This window comes from Thalassophryne amazonica, chromosome 4 (assembly GCF_902500255.1).
Source record: "Thalassophryne amazonica chromosome 4, fThaAma1.1, whole genome shotgun sequence".
NCBI lineage: Eukaryota > Metazoa > Chordata > Actinopteri > Batrachoidiformes > Batrachoididae > Thalassophryne > Thalassophryne amazonica.
The window spans coordinates 82,644,933-82,664,492 of NC_047106.1; the positions used below are offsets into that span (position 1 = coordinate 82,644,933).

Sequence of the window (19,560 nt, forward strand, 5' to 3'; positions counted from 1 at the left end):
GCAGGAGAGCTTAGAACCGTGACAGAAGTCCAGGGCTGCAGCCCTAGCTCCTGGTGGGACGTAGAGTTTGTTCTTCAGTCCGGTTCCGGGGTCCGGGTCTCGTGTCAGGGCCTCCCGGACGGTCTTCTCCACGTCCCAGGTGAGGGCGGCCACGATAGCGGACTCCGGGATGATGGGATCCGGGGGATCCGACGACTCCGTTTTGACCTCATCTTCGTGTACCCGGGACAAAGCATCCGATCTCTGATTTTTGGTCCCGGGACGGTAGGTGATCCGGAAGTCAAAACGGCGGAAGAACAGTGACCAGCGGGCTTGCCTGGGATTCAGCCGCTTGGCGGTCCTGTTATACTCCAGGTTCCGGTGGTCAGTGAAAACCGTGAATGGCACGGACGTTCCCTCCAACAGATGTCTCCACTCCTCAAGAGCCTCTTTCACCGCAAGGAGCTCTCGATTGCCGACGTCATAGTTCCGTTCGGCTGGGGTCAACCTGCGGGAAAAATAGGCACACGGGTGAAGGACCTTATCGGTCTTCCCGCTCTGGGACAGCACGGCTCCTATCCCTGAGTCCGAGGCGTCCACTTCAACCACTAACTGGCGACTAGGATCGGGCTGCACCAAAACAGGTGCAGACGAGAAGCGCCGTTTCAACTCCTTGAACGCGGCTTCGCAACGACCCGACCAGGTGAAGGGGACTTTTGGTGAGGTCAGGGCTGTCAGGGGGCTAACTACCTGACTATAGCCCTTAATGAACCTCCTGTAGAAATTAGCAAAGCCTAGGAACTGTTGCAACTTCCTACGGCTTGTGGGTTGGGGCCAGTCTCTCACCGCCGTAACCTTGGCCGGATCAGGAGCGACGGAGTTGGAGGAGATAATGAACCCCAAGAAGGACAAAGACGTGCGGTGGAACTCACACTTCTCGCCCTTCACAAACAGCCGGTTCTCCAACAACCGCTGCAGGACCTGACGTACATGCTGGACATGGGTCTCAGGGTCCGGAGAAAAGATGAGTATATCGTCTAGATATACGAAGACGAACCGGTGCAGGAAATCCCGCAAGACATCATTAACCAACGCTTGGAATGTTGCGGGAGCGTTTGTGAGACCAAACGGCATGACCAGGTACTCAAAGTGACCTAAGGGGGTGTTAAATGCCGTCTTCCACTCGTCTCCCTTCCGGATCCGAACCAGGTGATACGCATTTCTAAGATCAAGCTTGGTGAAAATTTGGGCTCCATGCAGGGGTGTGAACACTGAATCCAACAGGGGTAACGGGTATCGGTTGCGAACCGTGATCTCGTTCAGCCCCCTATAATCAATGCATGGACGAAGTCCGCCGTCTTTCTTGCCCACAAAAAAGAAACCTGCGCCCATCGGGGAGGTGGAATTCCGGATCAACCCGGCAGCTAACGAGTCCCGGATGTAGGTCTCCATTGATTCGCGTTCAGGCCGTGAGAGGTTGTACAGCCTACTGGACGGGAACTCACTGCCCGGAACCAAATCGATGGCACAATCATACGGACGGTGGGGGGGAAGAGAGAGAGCCAGATCCTTGCTGAACACGTCAACAAGGACGTGGTACTCCACCGGCACCGTCCCCAGACTGGGCGGGACTCTGACCTCCTCCTTAGCTTGGGAGCCGGGAGGAACCGAGGAACCTAGACACACCCGATGGCAGGTCTCGCTCCACTGCACCACTACCCCGGACGGCCAATCAATCCGGGGATTGTGCTTCAACATCCAGGGAAATCCTAAAACCACACGGGAGGTGGCCTGGGTCACAAAAAACTCGATCACCTCCCGGTGATTTCCTGACACCACCAGAGTTACAAGAGGTGTCTTATGCGTGATCGGAGGGAGTAGGGAGCCATCTAGTGCCCGAACCTGAACAGGTGAGGTAAGCGCCACCAGAGGGAGCCCTATCTCCCTGGCCCATCTGCTGTCCAACAGATTCCCCTCAGAGCCCGTGTCCACCAGTGCTGGGGCCTTCAGGGTTGAGTCCTCATAAAGGATCGTGACTGGGAGTCGTGTGGCAATGTGGGTGTGTCCCACGTGAATGTCTCGGCCCACCCCTAGCCCAGTCTCTAGGGGCGGGCGTTGGAGTTTAACCGCTCGGGGCAGTCTCTCATATGGTGCTCTATTGCACCACAAACAAAACAAGCTCTGTGGGCCCGTCTCCTCTGTGCATCCGGTGCCCTAAATGTTGCCCTACTCGTGTCCATAGCTTCGTCAGTAGGGGGAGCTGTGGTCCCACGGAGCGCAGGGGCCGTGGAGCGTGGGGAAGGTGGAGTGCGGTCGGAACCGGAAGGGAGAGGGACGGCACGTGCCCGGCCACGCCCTTCGTCTCATTCCCGCCGACGTTCTTCTAACCGGTTGTCTAACCGTATGACAAGATCGATGAGCCCATCTAAATCCCGCGGTTCGTCCTTAGCCACCAGGTGCTCCTTAAGAACAAATGACAGTCCGTTTACAAAGGCGGCGCGGAGCGCAGTGCTATTCCAGCCGGACCTCGCAGCCGCGATGCGGAAGTCGACTGCATAGGCAGCTGCGCTCCGACGCCCCTGTCTCATTGACAGTAGCACGGTTGAAGCGGTTTCGCCTCTATTAGGGTGATCGAACACGGTTCTGAGCTCCCTTACAAACCCATCATATGTCAGAAAGAGCCGTGAATTCTGCTCCCAGAGCGCTGTAGCCCAAGCGCGTGCCTCACCGCGAAGCAGGTTTATTACATAAGCTACCTTGCTAGCATCGGTCGCGTACATGACTGGACGCTGTGCGAAGACGAGCGAGCACTGCATAAGAAAATCTGCGCACGTCTCCCACAGCCTCCGTACGGCTCTGGGGGGCTTATGTAAGCTTCAGGGGAAAGTGGGGGGGGTCGTTGGACGACCAGTGGAACATCGCTGTTACGCACAGGGTCGACGGGAGGGAGAGCCACAGCGGCGCCCAGGGGGCGCGCTTCCACTTGTGCGGCGAGAGCCTCCACCCTGCGGTTCAGGAGGACGTTCTGCTCGGTCATTAAATCCATCCGAGTCGTGAAAGCGGCGAGGATCCGCTGCAACTCACCGATCACCCCTCCAGATGACGCCTGCGCGTCCTGGTCTTCCATTGGCCGTTCAACAGCCGGTTGACGCCCCTCGGGATCCATGACGTTGGCCGAGATATCCTGTTGTGAAAGTGTAGGAACACGGACCCACAACAGGGGGCGCAAATGAACGGACAATGGAGGAGTCAAATAACACTGTTTTTACTGTTGTGAAACAGGCACAATAAATACAACCGATTACAATATTGAGACTGAGTTTAATTACAACGGTGTCGTGTGGGCAGGCTCGACGATAGGAGACGTCTGTCCAAGTCGAACCGGAACCAACCCGATTTCCTCTGCCACCGAACCCCGGGAATACTGGAGCCGCCAAGTCCCGAATTCCCAGGTGGCCACTGCCTCCGCTCGTCGGATCCGGTACTGCTGGCAAGAAACAGAAAGTCAGGTGTGGATGCGGCTGCACCCAGCAACACGGAGGGTGGAGAGTCCACCTCCACCTCTCGTCAACAACAATCAAGAAGTGTAGGAAGGTGAGTACTTATCCAAATGCTGTCTGGTAGTCAGCTGTCCTACAGATAATCAACAAGAATACAATTAAAGTCACACGTATGTGTAGGCTGAGATTGTTACCTCTTTGGTAAGGCGATATCTCGGCAAATGAGGTGGAGATGCCGTCCTGCTGTTATACCTCCTTGTTAATTGGGATCAGCTGTCTCCAGTGATGGGTGACAGCTGTCATCCTGGCTGCTCCTGTAAGGCGGCAGCGCCCTCCGGTGCCTGGAGCCCGCACTCCAGGCAGCGCGCCCTCTAGTGGTGGTGGGCCAGCAGTACCTCCTCTTCAGCGGCCCACACAACAGAAAGTCCAGGATGGAACTGAGGTTATTGTTGTAGTAGTTCACAAGGTTGGCAACTGATGAATCATGGGGGGCATAGAGTAGTTGAAGGTTGTGTTTGAAGGAGGAGGGTTCAATGTTTTTGATGTTCCTAAATGTTATTTGTCTTTTGATTTAGTGCATTGGGAAAATGTGGGGATTCTGATACTGATTGCCTGGTGGTCAGAGGCACCAATGTCAAAAACCTGCAGATCTGTGATATGAATGGAGTCTGTAATTACCAAGTCCAGTGTGTGACCTTTACTATGTGTAGGGACTTTAACGAGTTGTTGTAGGTTAAGACAGTTCAGAACTTGTTTGAAATTAGAGGCTTGTGAGCATGTATCTGAGTCCATGTGTATGTTGGCATTACCAATCATGAGAATATTCGAATAAGATGTGCAGAGTGAAATAAGAAAATCATGAATGTCAGAAATGAAGGATGGATGTGGTTTAGGGCAATTGTGGCAGAGAATGGGTGTTTGCAGTTGAAGACAAGGCTTTCGAAAGAACAGAAAGATGGGACTGGTAGAGGGGATAGCTCAATGTTGCTGCGGTATAAAACAGCAAGGCCCCCACCACGGCCAGTTGTACGGGCCTTTTCTAGGTATAAATACCCAGGGGGCAGGCCTCAAATGACGCAAATATGACATTCGTAATGCGTCTTGCCTATGTGTAAACGCAGCATAAGAGTCAGCTGCGATCCACTGATTATCGCCTCGTTTCTGCTTAAAACTGCACTCCAGTCATTATCTATCTCAGCGACAGATATCTGAAGCTTTTGTACAACAATCATTTGCACATAAATTCAGCATTATTTTGGAATAATAGACAGCGGCCCTTTCAGAGCCTACACCATTTCGGTGTGTCAGTAGTGAAATGAGGCGATTATTGCCTCATTTCTGCTTAAAACTGACTTTAGAATGATTTAAGAGGTTTTACTTTGTCATCTGATGGTTAATAATCACATTCTTCTCTTTGATTGCTTTGGGTGTAGAGAGTCAGACTCACACGTGCTGCTGTGGTTCAAATGACGCATGCGCAGTGAAGGCAGGGTGGACCGATTTTTAGAGGGGGACCTTTCAGTCAGTGACACCAGGATAAAACATTGTCAGTCAAAAGCAGCTGCTGCTGGGATTGTGGAATTCATTGGAGAGCAATCTGCACGGAATATTGACTTTTATACTTAAATTTGTATTCAGTATATTAATTATACTTAATATTTGAATACCTCTGTGCAGTTTCATGTGCATTCAGATACTTGACATCCACTCAGTCTTTGCCTTTGTCCCCGACAGCTCTGTTGGAGAGTGTGAAGGCGTGTGGGTCTGAGGCGCTGGTTCTGCTGGACCAGATGAAGGACCACAGCACTCTGGCTACAGCAGATGGCTGCAAACTGAAAACAACACTTGAGGACATCCTGGCAACTGCTGAGGTCTGTAATTCTCTAATATTTGTATTTCTGGTACTTTGGTCTGAGTTATAAAATCACATCCTCTGTCAACTCCTCTTTACACTCATCCTTGCTTTGTGTACACCTTAATAATACCAGGTTGCACCCAGTTTTGCCTTCAGAACTGCCTCAACTCTTCATCACATACAGTAGTGTTCAGAATAATAGTAGTGCTATGTGACTAAAAAGATTAATCCAGGTTTTGAGTATATTTCTTATTGTTACATGGGAAACAAGGTACCAGTAGATTCTCACAAATCCAACAAGACCAAGCATTCATGATATGCACAGTCTTAAGGCTATGAAATTGGGCTATTAGTAAAAAAAAAAAAAGTAGAAAAGGAGTGTTCACAATAATAGTAGTGTGGCATTCAGTCAGTGAGTTTGTCAGTTTTGTGGAACAAACAGGTATGAATCAGGTGTCCCCTATTTAAGGATGAAGCCAGCACCTGTTGAACATGCTTTTCTCTTTGAAAGCCTGAGGATAATGGGACGTTCAAGACATTGTTCAGAAGAACAGCGTAGTTTGATAAAAAGTTGATTGGAGAGGGGAAAACGTATACGCAGGTGCAAAAAATTATAGGCTGTTCATCTACAATGATCACCAATGGTTTAAAATGGACAAAAAAAAAACAGAGACGCGTGGAAGAAAACGGAAAACAACCATCAAAATGGATAGAGGAATAACCAGAATGGCAAAGGCTCACCCATTGATCAGCTCCAGGATAATCAAAGATAGTCTGGAGTTCCTGTAAGTGCTGTGACAGTTAGAAGATGCCTGTGTGAAGCTAATTTATTTGCAAGAATCCCCCGCAAAGTCCCTCTGTTAAATAAAAGACGTGCAGAAACGGTTACAATTTGCCAAAGAACACATCAACTGGCCTAAAGAGAAATGGAGGAATATTTTGTGGACTGATGAGAGTAAAATTGTTCTTTTTGGGTCCAAGGGCCGCAGCCAGTTTGTGAGACGACCCCCAAACTCTGAATTTAAGCCACAGTTCACAGTGAAGACAGTGAAGCATGGTGGTGCAAGCATCATGATATGGGCATGTTTCTTCTGTTATGGTGTTGGGACTATATATCGCATACCAGGTATCATGGATCAGTTTGGATATTTCAAAATACTTGAAGAGGTCATGTTGCCTTATGCTGAAGAGGACATGCCCTTGAAATGGATGTTTCAACAAGACAATGACCCCAAGCACAGTAGTAAATGAGAAAAATCTTGGTTCCAAACCAACAAAATTAATGCCTCGCAGATGTGAAGAAATCATGAAAAACTGTGGTTATACAATTAAATACTAGTTTAGTGATTCACAGGATTGCTAAAAAAGCAGTTTGAACATAATAGTTTTGAGTTTGTAGCGTCAACAGCAGATGCTACTATTATTGTGAACACCCCCTTTTCTACTTTTTTTTTTTTTACTAATAGCCCAATTTCATAGCCTTAAGAGTGTGCATATCATGAATGCTTGGTCTTGTTGGATTTGTGAGAATCTACTGAATCTACTGATACCTTGTTTCCCATGTAACAGTAAGAAATATATTCAAAATCTAGATTAATCTTTTTGGTCACATAGCACTACTATTATTCTGAACAGTACTGTAGATTCAACAAGGTGCGAAGTTTTTGGTCCATATTGACATGACAGCATCATGAAGTTGCTTCATCATTACAGCTTTGGTAGCAGTGTGATTTGGTGGATCAATGATTTAATGATGTTTACACAAATGTGACCCTACAGTCTGAATGTCATAATTAGTTAATCAATATACTTCCTACAATTGAAATTGGATCTGAAGTGTTATGTGTCGACGCGGGTTGAGGAGCGGACCTGCGTCTGACGGAACCCAGCGCCAAAATAACCAGAAAGCGGTTCCAAAAACAAAACATTTATTCCCCTTTCGTGCAATAATTGTGTACAACATAAAAGTGCGTTTATCTGGCGGAGTGAAGGACGGCGCGCTCTCCAGCGCCTAAAGGGATCGAAGCCCGGCGCTTCTGGACTCACGTTCACCGCCAAACACCCCCCAGGTGGACGCGACAAACCGACTCTGCGAAGGATAGAAAAGGTGAGGTAAGTCAGCAGCTACAACCAATATCCTTCAAAGGCACACACTATCAGCAGCACATTCAGGTCTGAATTTAAGCTTTATGTAAATGAGCAGCTTCTCACAACAGGTGGAGGATCATCTGTCCGCACGCCACAGCAGTGAGAAGCAAACTGCACAACTCTTATCAATATTCACATATACTGCGTAACAAAATACCAAATTACTGTTAACACTTATTCAGACAATTAATTACCTCTGATGTGTGCTGACAGCATGTGTCCCTCACCCGTCCTCCTTCACAGGCACGATGTGTCAAACCCAGGCGCGGTCCTCAGCGTCTCACAAACGAACATCACAAGGTCGAGTTCCCGGCAATTCTGCTTGAAACACACATGGCTTAAATGCAGAACGCCATTTCATTATCTGCTTCAGCTGAAAGTCTTTAAGGTTGCACGTGAGCACCATCCACAGGTGCTGCACATCACGTTGATGAGGGTGAAGGACTCTTCTGCCAGCACCTTCTCCACAGACAATAAATCAGTTTGCATACCACCTGGAGAGCAAAGAAAAGAAAAGAACACCCAAAATGCCCAGCCAACCCCCCCAACACGCAACATGAAGAGTTTGATCATTCTCCCTACTGCATATAGGTACTTACTTAAACATGATGTGCACCATAGGGGCACAGTATTTGTTTTTGCCTGAATTGTCAGAGGTTGGCCAACCAACTTATTTTCTGCTGCGGATCCTTTGTAACCTGCAGTGTATTCAGAAGAAAAAAATAATGCCAAATACAGTGGTCCCTCGCTATAATGCGGTTCACTTTTCGCGGCCTCGCAGTTTCGCAGATTTTTTTTAGTGCAATTTTGCATGCTTTTTTTTTCTTTTTCTTTACAGCGCATTGTGTTTTGCGTCCTTATCAGGCGGGCCGGTCGCGGCACCAGTTGGCATCACCGCGATTTCTCTCACTGCCTCCGATGTGCTTACTGAGTCTGCGGGCTCGGTAAACGCAGCAGCGGACCACTCACACCGCCCTCCTGTCTGCTGTGCGGAGCTGCGCCAAATTTGGCAACAGGTCCAGAGACTGCGCTCGCTGTTTTGATGCGGATGTTGAGCCGCAGAGCTCCGTGGTCACCGAGAGAGGACTTGGATTCTTTGCGGGTCCCGCATCCGTACCTCCGGAGGCAGTGAGCGATGGGAGAGAATGGGAAAGTTCTGCTGTTTATAATCTTCTCACCCAGAAGAAAAAAGAGACTGTTTACACAGGAGAGAAAAGTGAGAAGATGTTAATGCCTGTTTGAGAAAAGTGTATAAAGTGTCTAGTGAGGGGTTTTACAGCCTTAAAACATCTATAATAATTGCAAAAAATAGCGCTGACTACTTCGCGGATTTCGCTTATCGCCGTTTTTTTTTTAGAATGTTTTTTTAGAATGCCTGACTGCTGCAGCTCCTCGCTCTTAAATTCTCTCACAAATGTGTTTAAAGTCCATAAAAGTCCTGCTCACAGACTGATTGCCAGAGACAGGACATGTCCACATCAGGTATAACTCCAAACATCCAGACACACAGACACCCTCTCTACTTTTAAGATTAGGCTTAAAACTTTCTTTTTTGCTAAAGCTTATAGTTAGGGCTGGATCAGGTGACCCTGAACCATCTGTTGTATGGCTGGGGGGGCCTGGCTGCTGGTTTGTTTGCCTTTTGTGTTTCCTCCCAGGTGGCATGCATTTGGGACTGAGTGGCTGTGTTGCTGAGGCTGTTAGGACTTCACCCTGATCACCTGCGACTCGTCAGGACTCACAGCTGAGGTGCATCTGGAGGGATTGGAGTATGTTGGCATTTAAGACTGAAGTGCACAGTGTGCATTTGCCAGAGACTCGACCTTGTGACCAGACGGGTGAGATCGTCGTCTTGGGAGCCATCTCATCAGCAGCGGACGCTGAGAATGTCCAGGTTTGATGCACGGTCTGTGAAAGAGGAGAGGGTGAGGTCTCACGCTCGTCAGCACACTTCCTGAGGTACGTTGGATTTTGTGACTAACAGTTATACAGTCAGTAAATGTGGTGTCCCTCACACCTTATTGTATTGAGCTGTATGTTAGTCATGTATCAGCTTCCACTGCGGTGGTGATTTGTGAACTGGATGTTCCATGCCTGCAGGTTGGAAGCTGATCAGTAATCAAGCCAGGAAGTGTTTGCTGTTTGTACACCTTTAAGTGTTCTGTGTGTAGAGTGTGGACTTACATAATGGTTCCTTCTTTCACAGACTCGGTTGTTGCGGCCACCTGGGGGGTGTCGGCGGGGTCCTTGGGTCCGAAACAGCTTCTGGCTCCGGACCGTTAGCGCTGCTGGGAGCGCACCACGCCAGACCGCACCTTTTATTATTATTATCACTGTTATGTATTAAATTCAGTTAGCCTTTGTACCGTGCTCTGCTTATTTCATACTGGGTCCTTCAAACGCTGGTCGGTTCTCCGAGCTGCGTCCGACACATAACACCATCCCTTAGTTATGCTGCTATAGACTTAGACTGCTGGGGGGTTCCCATGATGCACTGAGTGTTTCTTTCTCTTTTTGCTCTGTATGCACCAACTCTGCATTTAATCATTAGTGATTGATCTCTGCTCCCCTCCACAGCATGTCTTTTTCCTGGTTCTCTCCCTCAGCCCCAACCAGTCCCAGCAGAAGACTGCCCCTCCCTGAGCCTGGTTCTGCTGGAGGTTTCTTCCTGTTAAAAGGGAGTTTTTCCTTCCCACTGTCGCCAAGTGCTTGCTCACAGGGGGTCGTTTTGACCGTTGGGGTTTTTACGTAATTATTGTATGGCCTTGCCTTACAATATAAAGTGCCTTGGGGCAACTGTTTGTTGTGATTTGGCACTATATAAATAAAATTGATTGATTGATTGATTGATCTCCACATTTACTCACAGACGGTTTGTTCGCGTGCATGCACACAGCTCGCAGCCAAAGGAAGAAAGATGATCTATAATAGAAATCAGAGTGCAGCCCTGCACAAGAACAAAAATAAACTACAAGATAAATCAGAGTGCCAAACTGTGCACCCTGATTCCTATGTGCAGAGACAGACTGTCTGCAGGTTCTCCTCTGCGTCCTCACCTCCTCTCTGCCCCCTGCTGTGCGCACCTGACGCAGACATTCCTACGTCATCATGTCGCCACATGAAGCAACTCGAAGCAGCCCCGGTGTGAAAGGGGCTTAACACAAATGGGCGATAGCTGTTTCAAGTCCTGTGTCCACATCACAGCTCTCGCATTGAGATTGCGAACACAGCCGTCTGCTGTTGTTGCCTGTCTTCACTTTCTCTCCAACTCTTCGTGGTCGCATCTTCTCCAAAATCAGATGAACTTGGGTGGCTTTCTCCACAAGTCTCAGACTTTTGGTGTGGTTTTTCCATTGTGGGGAACACCCCTTACAGCAAGAATTTTTTTCAGTAGCGGGACCATCATGTTCCTGAAATGTTTATGCTCCTCCATGATGACAGGCATGGTGATAACGCATGTGAATGTAATGGCAACCAAACATTAAAAGTAATTACAAAATTAAGCACATTAGACAGCCACTGCCAAGTGAAAATTATCACTGCTAACGGAAGGTCATTCATCTGTTTTTTGTTTGTTTTTTAAAGGATGCTAACGACACAATGCCTTCTAGGTCAAATCTTCCTGTATGCAGTGGGGAGAATTAACTGAAGGTTCTCAGTCACAGTGCAATAGTATAGATTGGGTGTTTATGGACTTGCCAAACCGTCAACTCTACCTTTGTAATTGTACCCTCAGTCATAATCAGTTGCTTGTGCTCCACCTGATTAAGGACCGTCTTAGTGATTTCAACTGGGAGGATTCTCAGTGCTTCAATTAAGATCCTCTAATAATAGATTACAACCAACAGAGGATGCAAAGTACCGTTATAGATATGTGTATGTGCTGGGCCTAGGTATCAAAACGGTGATGAACTGTTTTTGTTTAGTTTTTGTTTGATTTTTTGTGGGGGGGGTTGAGGGATGTGTGCAAATGTTTTGACAGAAAGCAGACGCTGCATTTGTTTTCTGCCAAAACAGGGACAGCAGTGCCAAATACTCATTTGACTTTATTCAGAAATTCCATGTTCTTTCTGCAGTTAATAGTACATTTTTAGCATAATCACAAACATTAATCCAGTGGAGCTGTGTTGTATTCCTGGAATATCCCATTTTAAAAATGTGTAAGTTGAAATGAATTCCTACTTTTTAAATATTGTAGTGTTGATTTTGAGAATGTCTAAACTAAGTAATTTTCCTGAAAATTTTAAGTTTGATGGCAATTGATTCAAAGTAAATGACTCCTTTATCATGTGTTTATGAGCCATAAACCCTGAGTTGTGGATTTGTGGTTTAGGTGGAAATTGCTGGAAAACAGCCGCAGGTCATGAAGTGTTAACACCTCTCCTATCTGACACATTTCCCCAAACAAGCCTTCAAACTATTGTTCTCATTTTGCTTTAGAAACTGCGACCACGGGGTTTGGAGCTGCAGCAAGGGGAGCTGGGAGATTTAGTGGAGCAGGAAATGGCAGCTACATCTGCTGCTGTGGAGTCAGCGGCTGCCAGGATAGAGGTGTGTTTGAATGTGTTTGGGTTGGGTTATATGATGATGTTATTGTACTTGTTTTAGGCAAACATCTTCCTTGTTTCACTTTATAACAGTGGGGGTTTCTTCCCCTCCTTTGTGCCACTGTTTTCCAACAGGAAATGCTCAACAAATCTCGAGCCATTGATACAGGAGTCAAGATGGAGGTCAATGAAAGGTAAAACTTGTATCACTCTTTTCGGTACCACTAATTCCAAAACCACTGTCACATGCAGATATACTACAAGTATCTCAGAGAGATACAGCCTAAAGTCACTATAACTTCAACAGTAGTCTTGTCCAGCAAAAAGCTTTCTATCAGTACACTGACACAGTCATCGTCTTTGCCCAAAATGCAGTAACAGATTTTATGTCTCACTAATATGTTCATTGGATGCAGGATATTATGGTGTTATATACGCATTAGGAATGTGAATCTCATCACTGACAACGATTTGATACACTACCAGCGATACATATAGCAATACATATAGCGATACATATAGCGATACATGACAATACGATGCGATACGATTCACCCCTGTTCCCGATTCGATGCAATTTTACATGTATTTGAGGGTGATTCAGTTCCTCACGATGCGATTTGGTACAATATGATTAATGATGGGTATTGATAAGATTTTATCGATATCAATGCCATTATCGAGTTCGCTTATCGATTTGATTCTTTATCGATTCCCTTATCAATACCTCTTGTGAATTTTTTGTGCACTAAAAGTAGGCTTTACAGGTTTTCTATGTCAGCAGCATTTTTTTGAGTCTTAAAATAAATGTGAAATTGGTCACGGGATCCTTGATGTCTGGACAGAAATAAAAATAAAATCTGTAGTTTTTCTCAAAAGCATTTCCTTTCAGACATTAATGACACATGTAACTCAATAAACTCTGAGGTGAACTCTTCAGTCGGCTGCTGTACGTCAGGATGTACAGCCCCAATTCCAATAAAGTTGGGATGTTGTGTAAAATGTAAATAAAAACAGAATACAATTTGTAAATCCTCTTCAACCTATATTCAATTGAATACACCACAAAGACAAGATATTTAATGTTCAAACTGATAAACTTTATTGTTTTTGTGCAAATATTTGCTCATTTTGAAATGCATGCCTGCAACACGTTTTAAAAAAGCTGGGGCAGTGGTATGTTTACCACTGTGTTTCATCACCTTTCCTTCTAACAACACTCGATAAGTGTTTGGGAACTGAGGACACTAACTGTTGAAGCTTTGTAGGTGGAATTCTTTCCCATTCTTGCTTGACATACGACTTCAGTTGTTCAACAGTCCAGGGTCTCCGTTGTTGTATTTTTTATGCTTCATAATGCGCCACACATTTTCAATGGGCGACAGGTCTGGACTGCAGGCAGCCCAGTCTAGTACCCGCACTCTTTTTTTATGAAGCCACACTGTTGTAACGCGTACAGAATGTGACTTGGCATTGTCTTGCTGAAATAAGCAGGAACGTCCCTGAAAAAGACGTTGCTTGGATGGCAGCATGTGCTGCTCCAAAACTTGGATGTAGCTTTGAGCATTGATGGTGCCATCACAGATGTGTAAGTTGCCCATGCCATGGGCACTAACACACCCCCATACCATCACAGATGCTGGCTTTTGAACTTTGTGCTGGTAACAATCTGGATGGTCTTTTTCCTCTTTTGTCCAGAGGACACGACGTCCATGATTTCCAAAAACATTTTGAAATGTGGACTCATCAGACCACAGCACACTTTTCCACTTTGCGTCTGTCTATTTCAAATGAGCTCGGGCCCAGAGAAAGTGGTGGCGTTTCTGGATGCTGTTGATGTATGGCTTTCGCTTTGCATGGTAGCTGCAGCTGAACCCACACTTTGTCGTTGTAGCAGTTTGACCCAGCGTTAATTTTCAGCAGCTGCTGGTGGTTTGCAAAACAGCGGACAGCCACAGTAACTCTGTAACCATGTGGTCTGCTATTTCCCATGCACATCTTTATCTTTGATTGTATGTTATTCTGTTGCTCACACACCTGAAGCACATTATGCTGATGGACACTTGCTGATCCTGTGAAAGTTGCTTGCTACCAGCTTTCAGCCTTTTTTCTGCCGTTTTTTTTTTTTTTTTTTTTTTTTTTTTTTTTTGCTTCCATGGTGGTGAATACCACAAGGAGACAAGTGTAATAGTGTCAGAATAACTATGCTCTAAAGCACCTTAAAAAAAATCAGTTTTCACTCTAACACGTGGGTTAAAGTTCTCCGTCATTTGGAAAATTTAACCACACATATGCGTGCGCACGTGGTGTCATGCGTGTTTTGGGGCCGAAATATGATAGTCTCACTGTCAAAGCAACATCCCGTTCTGCGCTAATCAAAGTAGCAGCAGTGTCTGCTTGAATGGCGCCGCACCGCGGAGGGACTGTGTGAGTTTTCCTTCCTCTCCGCGCTGTTTACTGCTTGCCATGAGCCACAGTCTTTCTCCTCCCTGTCTTCCTGAGAACATTGGCAGACACTCCCCAAATAGAGTGGGGTGTGGCTTTGCTTTGAACCAAAGAAGCATTGATCTGTCTCACTGCTTCGATGGTTTGTTGTATTATTTCGCTTTATCTTAATTTTCCCCCGCTAAAACCCTAAAGAGCATATGTCTGTGAGTAATATTTACCTTTTTTATATTAAACTGACCTGTTATGGTCTTCTAAAACAGTTGATAGATGTATTTTATAACTTAAAAACGGGACAGATGCTAACGCGTTAGCATGTCTATGGCGTTTTCAATGTTAAAGTTAGCATTAAGCTGTTCGAATCTCAGCACAGTTTATGCATTTGTTTTCTGTATAATAAATAATTAATGGCTTAGTGTTTGTTGTAAAAGAGTCAAATGTATTACGAATTGTAATATTTTTTATTTCTTTTTATTTATATATTAATAATAATAATAGCAGCAACAACAAAAGTAATAATAACTAATACTGCTACAATACAATTTTAGAGAATCAGACAAAAAGAACCTGATAAAACAACACAACAGAAAAGGTAAAACCAACTAACAATGAACATAAATAAATAAATATAGAAATAACTGTTCCTGTTAATGACAGTTTGTTTCGGTCAAACCACATCTAAGCTGTGTTTTTACATAAGGAAAAATAAAATGACTAAACTGCACATTTGTCTTTTTTCATGAAAATAACTTATTAAAGATCACATATTACACTTTAGTCAGGGCTTTAAAATACTTTTGTTGGCTCTTGCTGTAATATGTTGTCAGTAGTTGAGATAGTTGCTGTAGGCATCTAAAAATGCTCATAATCGGGTGAAACCTGATGGAAATCTCTTTGTGGTGTGTCGGTGATGTATGTATGTGCAAAATAAAACAAAACACTACTCCAGGTATGTTTTTGATGAGAATATAACATCATAATTTTATTACAAGCGCAAACGTTGATGTTGCGTGACAAAGAAATAATGGCAAAACTCACATGTAAGTAAAAAAAAAAAAAATCAATCGATTACTAAAATAATCGTTAGTTGCAGCCGTAGTTTGTTTTATGAGTGATAGCATATTACCGATTAAATGTGAATAAGCCAGTTTTGAGTTTCTCAGTGCGCATGCATTTTCAAAACTGGTGACAGTGTTACTTTGTGCACAACAGAACAACGCTGTCAGTTGCTTTAGGCCCTAATTTTGTATTTTATTGACTGTACAGCCAGCAACACAGCACCCATTTGGTGCATTCACCGGATTAGAACAGATCAAAATACTACAGAAGACAAAGAATTTTTACTTGACAGTTTGAAGTGAGTTTTCTTTGTTTCAGAGGACTTCATACCCATTAAAATTCACCAGAATATACAAAATTTGACTTGCTCTTTTAAAAAATTTCTGAGGGGGTTGGCCCTGGATGTCTGTGGGGGGGTCTGCCTCGCCGGCTCTGCCGTGGTCTTGGGGCCGTGCTCTGGGACTCATGGGACCCGGGGTCCTGCGGTTCGTTGGGGGGGTGGGTGGTGGCGGTGGGGCGCAGGAGTCTGGCATGGGGGGCTGCTGTGGGTTTGGGTGCCGCGGTTTCCGTGGGGTGGGGTGTTGCCCCGTTCTCGCTTAGGCGGTTCCGGGGTGGGATCTGGGGTGGGGGGTGGTTTGGGGGGCTCTCGGAGGTCGCCCTCGGAGGTCGCCCTTTCGCTTCCCTTTTTTTGCCTGGTTCCTCCTGGGGCCCTGCGTCCTGGGCCCTTCTCCATCGTCGCTTGCGGTCGGCCGCATAGCTTCCGACGTGCCGGAGTGGTCCATGTCTTATGGTAGGGTTCTGTACTTTTATCTTGGCCCAACACACCAGCTACAGTAGTGATCGGATATATAGCTTTGATCTGGGTCTCTGTGTGTGGTTGGTTATGTGTTTGTGGCCGACACCACAATTCAGTTTTGGGTGCTCTTAAGGGGATCAAGACTTTGGTGTCCTAGATTAGGGAATGAATGCTCACTAACTAGACAACAGACTGTCGCTGTCACTGCTTGTTCATGTGTGGTTTGTTCTGGCATGTTTTATGTTGGGGCACCGTCTCCTCGGTGTCTCACTTCACAGTTATTGCTTTCACAACTTGTCTTTCGTTTTTGTCTGTCTTCGTGCTGTTTTGGAGGTCGGTCCCTCCTGATGGAAATTGTCAATCGGCTTTGAGTAGGATCTTGTAGGGTGATGGGGAAAGGGCGGATGGGGGTCACACACGCACACCACCTTCACTCATGCACTACATACCTTCTGTCCTGCAAGAATAAATTGCATATGTGTATTAATGTTCATAAATGGTTCTGCCAGTGTGGCATTTACCATTACTATATATGCAGACAGGGGAAAAAAAGGAAAAAAAAGAAATTCTGGGGGAGCACCCAGATCACCCAGAATCAAGACTACACCCCACCCCCACCACCCTTTTATGTACCTTTATGTTCAGGTTTTGTATTCTTTTTATGCTTTGTCTGTCTCTCCTTAGAGGCTATTTAGAATAGATTTGTATGCTGTATAATGTGTTTATTGTATTTATTGAGGAAAAAAGAGTGTGCCCCCACTGCGCCACATTTTAGAGAATTGCTGGCATTGATTTTTGCCAGGAAAAAATTTCAGTCAGATGAAAATTTGTTGCTTTAACCCATGGTCTAACACAATGTGCTCTTTATAGTCATAATTTGTCAGTGCCACCAGAAAAAGTGACATGTAAAATGTGTCTGTCCTGTCGCCCCGTACAGGATCCTGGCCTCGTGTACGGCGCTAATGCAGGCCATCAAAGAGCTCATACTGTCTTCCAAAGATCTGCAAAGAGACATTGTGGAAAGTGGCAGGGTCAGTATGGTCTTTGGTTCTTCTGCTTTTCTTTCCAAAGTTGGTCTGGGTGACTGCCAGGGGCGTCGGACTTGGGGGGTAAAGGGTACTATGTACCCAGGGCCCAGAGCATTGGGGGGGCCCCACAAAAACTGGCATTAAAAACATATTTGTGTTGCATGTCATTAATGTTCATACAATTCATGTTGTAAAAGAATATAATTAGAATAAATGTATAAATGTTGCGAAACATAATTCTGCTCTAACAATAATATTGAAAGATCTCTGAGGACCCTTCCACCCCTGCACAGTTGTACAATGGTTTAGTCCAGGCGCACAGGCGGCACTCTGCCTGAGTTGTGTTTTTACACAAGAAAAAATAAAATGTGCAGTTAACTGTACATTTGTGTCTTTTTTCATGAAAATATGTTTTTAAAGATCACATATTACACTTTAGTCAGGTCTTTAAAAAGGTCTTTTGTGGACTCTTGCGTAATATGTTGTCAGTAGTTGAGATAGTTGCTGTCGGCATCTAAAAATGCTCATAATCGAGTGAAACCTGATGGAAATCTCTTTGTGGTGTGTCGGTGATGTATATGTGCAAAATTAAACAAAACACTACTCCAGGTATGTTTTTGAGGAGAATATAACATAACTTTGTTACAAGCTCAAACGTTGATGTTGCGTGATAAAGGCGTTTTAATAATAACTCAAACAAATAACGGCAAAACTCACATGTAAGTAAAAAAAACAAACAATGATTAATCTAAAAAATAATCGACCGATGAATTGATTACTAAAATAATCTTTAGTTGCAACCCTAGTGTTTAGGCAGAAATAAAATGTCTTTCCTAAAAAATCAAAGTCCGGATTTCAAAAAAGAGAAAAAAGGACAGGGAAAGAAAACTAAATGAGGGAAAGGAGCTGCTAACCAAACTCTTTGAAAAGAGAGGTGAGCTTGAAAGCTAGCTATATTGAGTTGGGGGGTCTGGGTGGTGCATTCCTGTGCATTTTAACAGACGGGAATGCACCAAATTGCACCATTTTTCTAGAAAATGGTCAGATTTGGTCCCCCAGACCGCCTATGTAATATTTCCCCCCCAATTTTAAAAAGGGTTCTGACTCCCAGGTGTGATCTAAGGTATACATGATTTAGACCTGGTTTGACTACACATTAGAAATTTGGTGTTTGCGTTAATGAAAAAGAACATAACTGTGTGTGTGTGTGGGGGGGTCTTCAGTATGGCTAGTACCTAGGGCCCAGAATTTGGTGCTACGCCCCTGGTGACTGCTCACAGATTTTTGACACAGACTGTTGATTTGTCAGTAATTAGGTATACAATGACTCAGTCACTGCAAGTGGTTCCCAATGTTTTTTCTTGGACTCTCTCTATGTATTCAACATAGGATGAGAAATGCGACACCCCCCAACTTTTTCCCTTCTGACTCATCCAGAGAAAAATAATACTGTTATAATTACTATTGATGATCCAGTTATTTGGGTGACGCAGTGGCTTTGTGGTTGGTACAGTTGCCTCACAGCAAGAAGGTCATGGGATCTTTTCCCATCTGGTCCTTTCTATGTGGAGTTTACGTTTTCCCCGTGTTTGCGTTGGTTCTCTGCGGGTGCTCCAGTTGTCTCACTCCACCAAAGGCTTGGAGGTTAGGTCAGTTGGTGACTCTAAATTGACTGTAGGTGTATGTGCCAGTGTGAATGTGTTTGTCTCTCTGCATTGTAACATACTGCATTGATTACAAAAATACTTTGATATGCAGTATTACAGTGTCATGTATTTAAGTACTCTTCAAACTGAACAATCCTCTCAAAAAGTCATATTAAACATTTCACGTCTTCATGGCACTGTGTCCAGTCTTCAAGTACTTGGAACTAATTACCTTGATTTATCCACCAGGGGGCAGCCTCCATGAAGGAATTTTATGCCAAGAACTCACGGTGGACAGAGGGTCTGATCTCTGCCTCTAAAGCAGTGGGATGGGGCGCCACAGTCCTTGTGTAAGTGTTCATCCTCCCTGATTCTGAGTCATCAAGCAGCTGTAGTTATTAAAAATGTGAATATTTTAAGCTGTCTTGGGAAAGTAAAGAAAGCTAATGGGCGAAAAGTGTTTTAATGTTTACAGAAAACATTTTGGTATTGATCAAATGGAGAGAATCAGTTAATATGTTAAAATGGCAGCACAGTGACACACTCTTACCTCACAG

At 45.1% G+C, this 19,560-nt stretch overlaps 1 protein-coding gene across 4 annotated transcripts in view; it reads left to right on the top strand.

Annotated features, from left to right (window-relative positions):
* Positions 1–19,560, top strand: part of hip1 (huntingtin interacting protein 1) — a 274,436-nt gene that overhangs the window by 240,685 nt on the left and 14,191 nt on the right. For 2 of the 4 annotated variants that reach the window (XM_034168172.1, XM_034168173.1), the window contains exons 22-26: positions 5,214–5,350; positions 11,923–12,033; positions 12,165–12,223; positions 17,267–17,360; positions 19,253–19,353. In XM_034168172.1, coding sequence (XP_034024063.1) covers positions 5,214–5,350; positions 11,923–12,033; positions 12,165–12,223; positions 17,267–17,360; positions 19,253–19,353 — 502 coding nt within the window. Of the gene's footprint in view, positions 1–5,213; positions 5,351–11,922; positions 12,034–12,164; positions 12,224–17,266; positions 17,409–18,622; positions 18,707–19,252; positions 19,395–19,437; positions 19,500–19,560 lie in introns of those variants that run through there. The other 2 variants (XM_034168174.1, XM_034168175.1) reach the window with 2 other exon arrangements.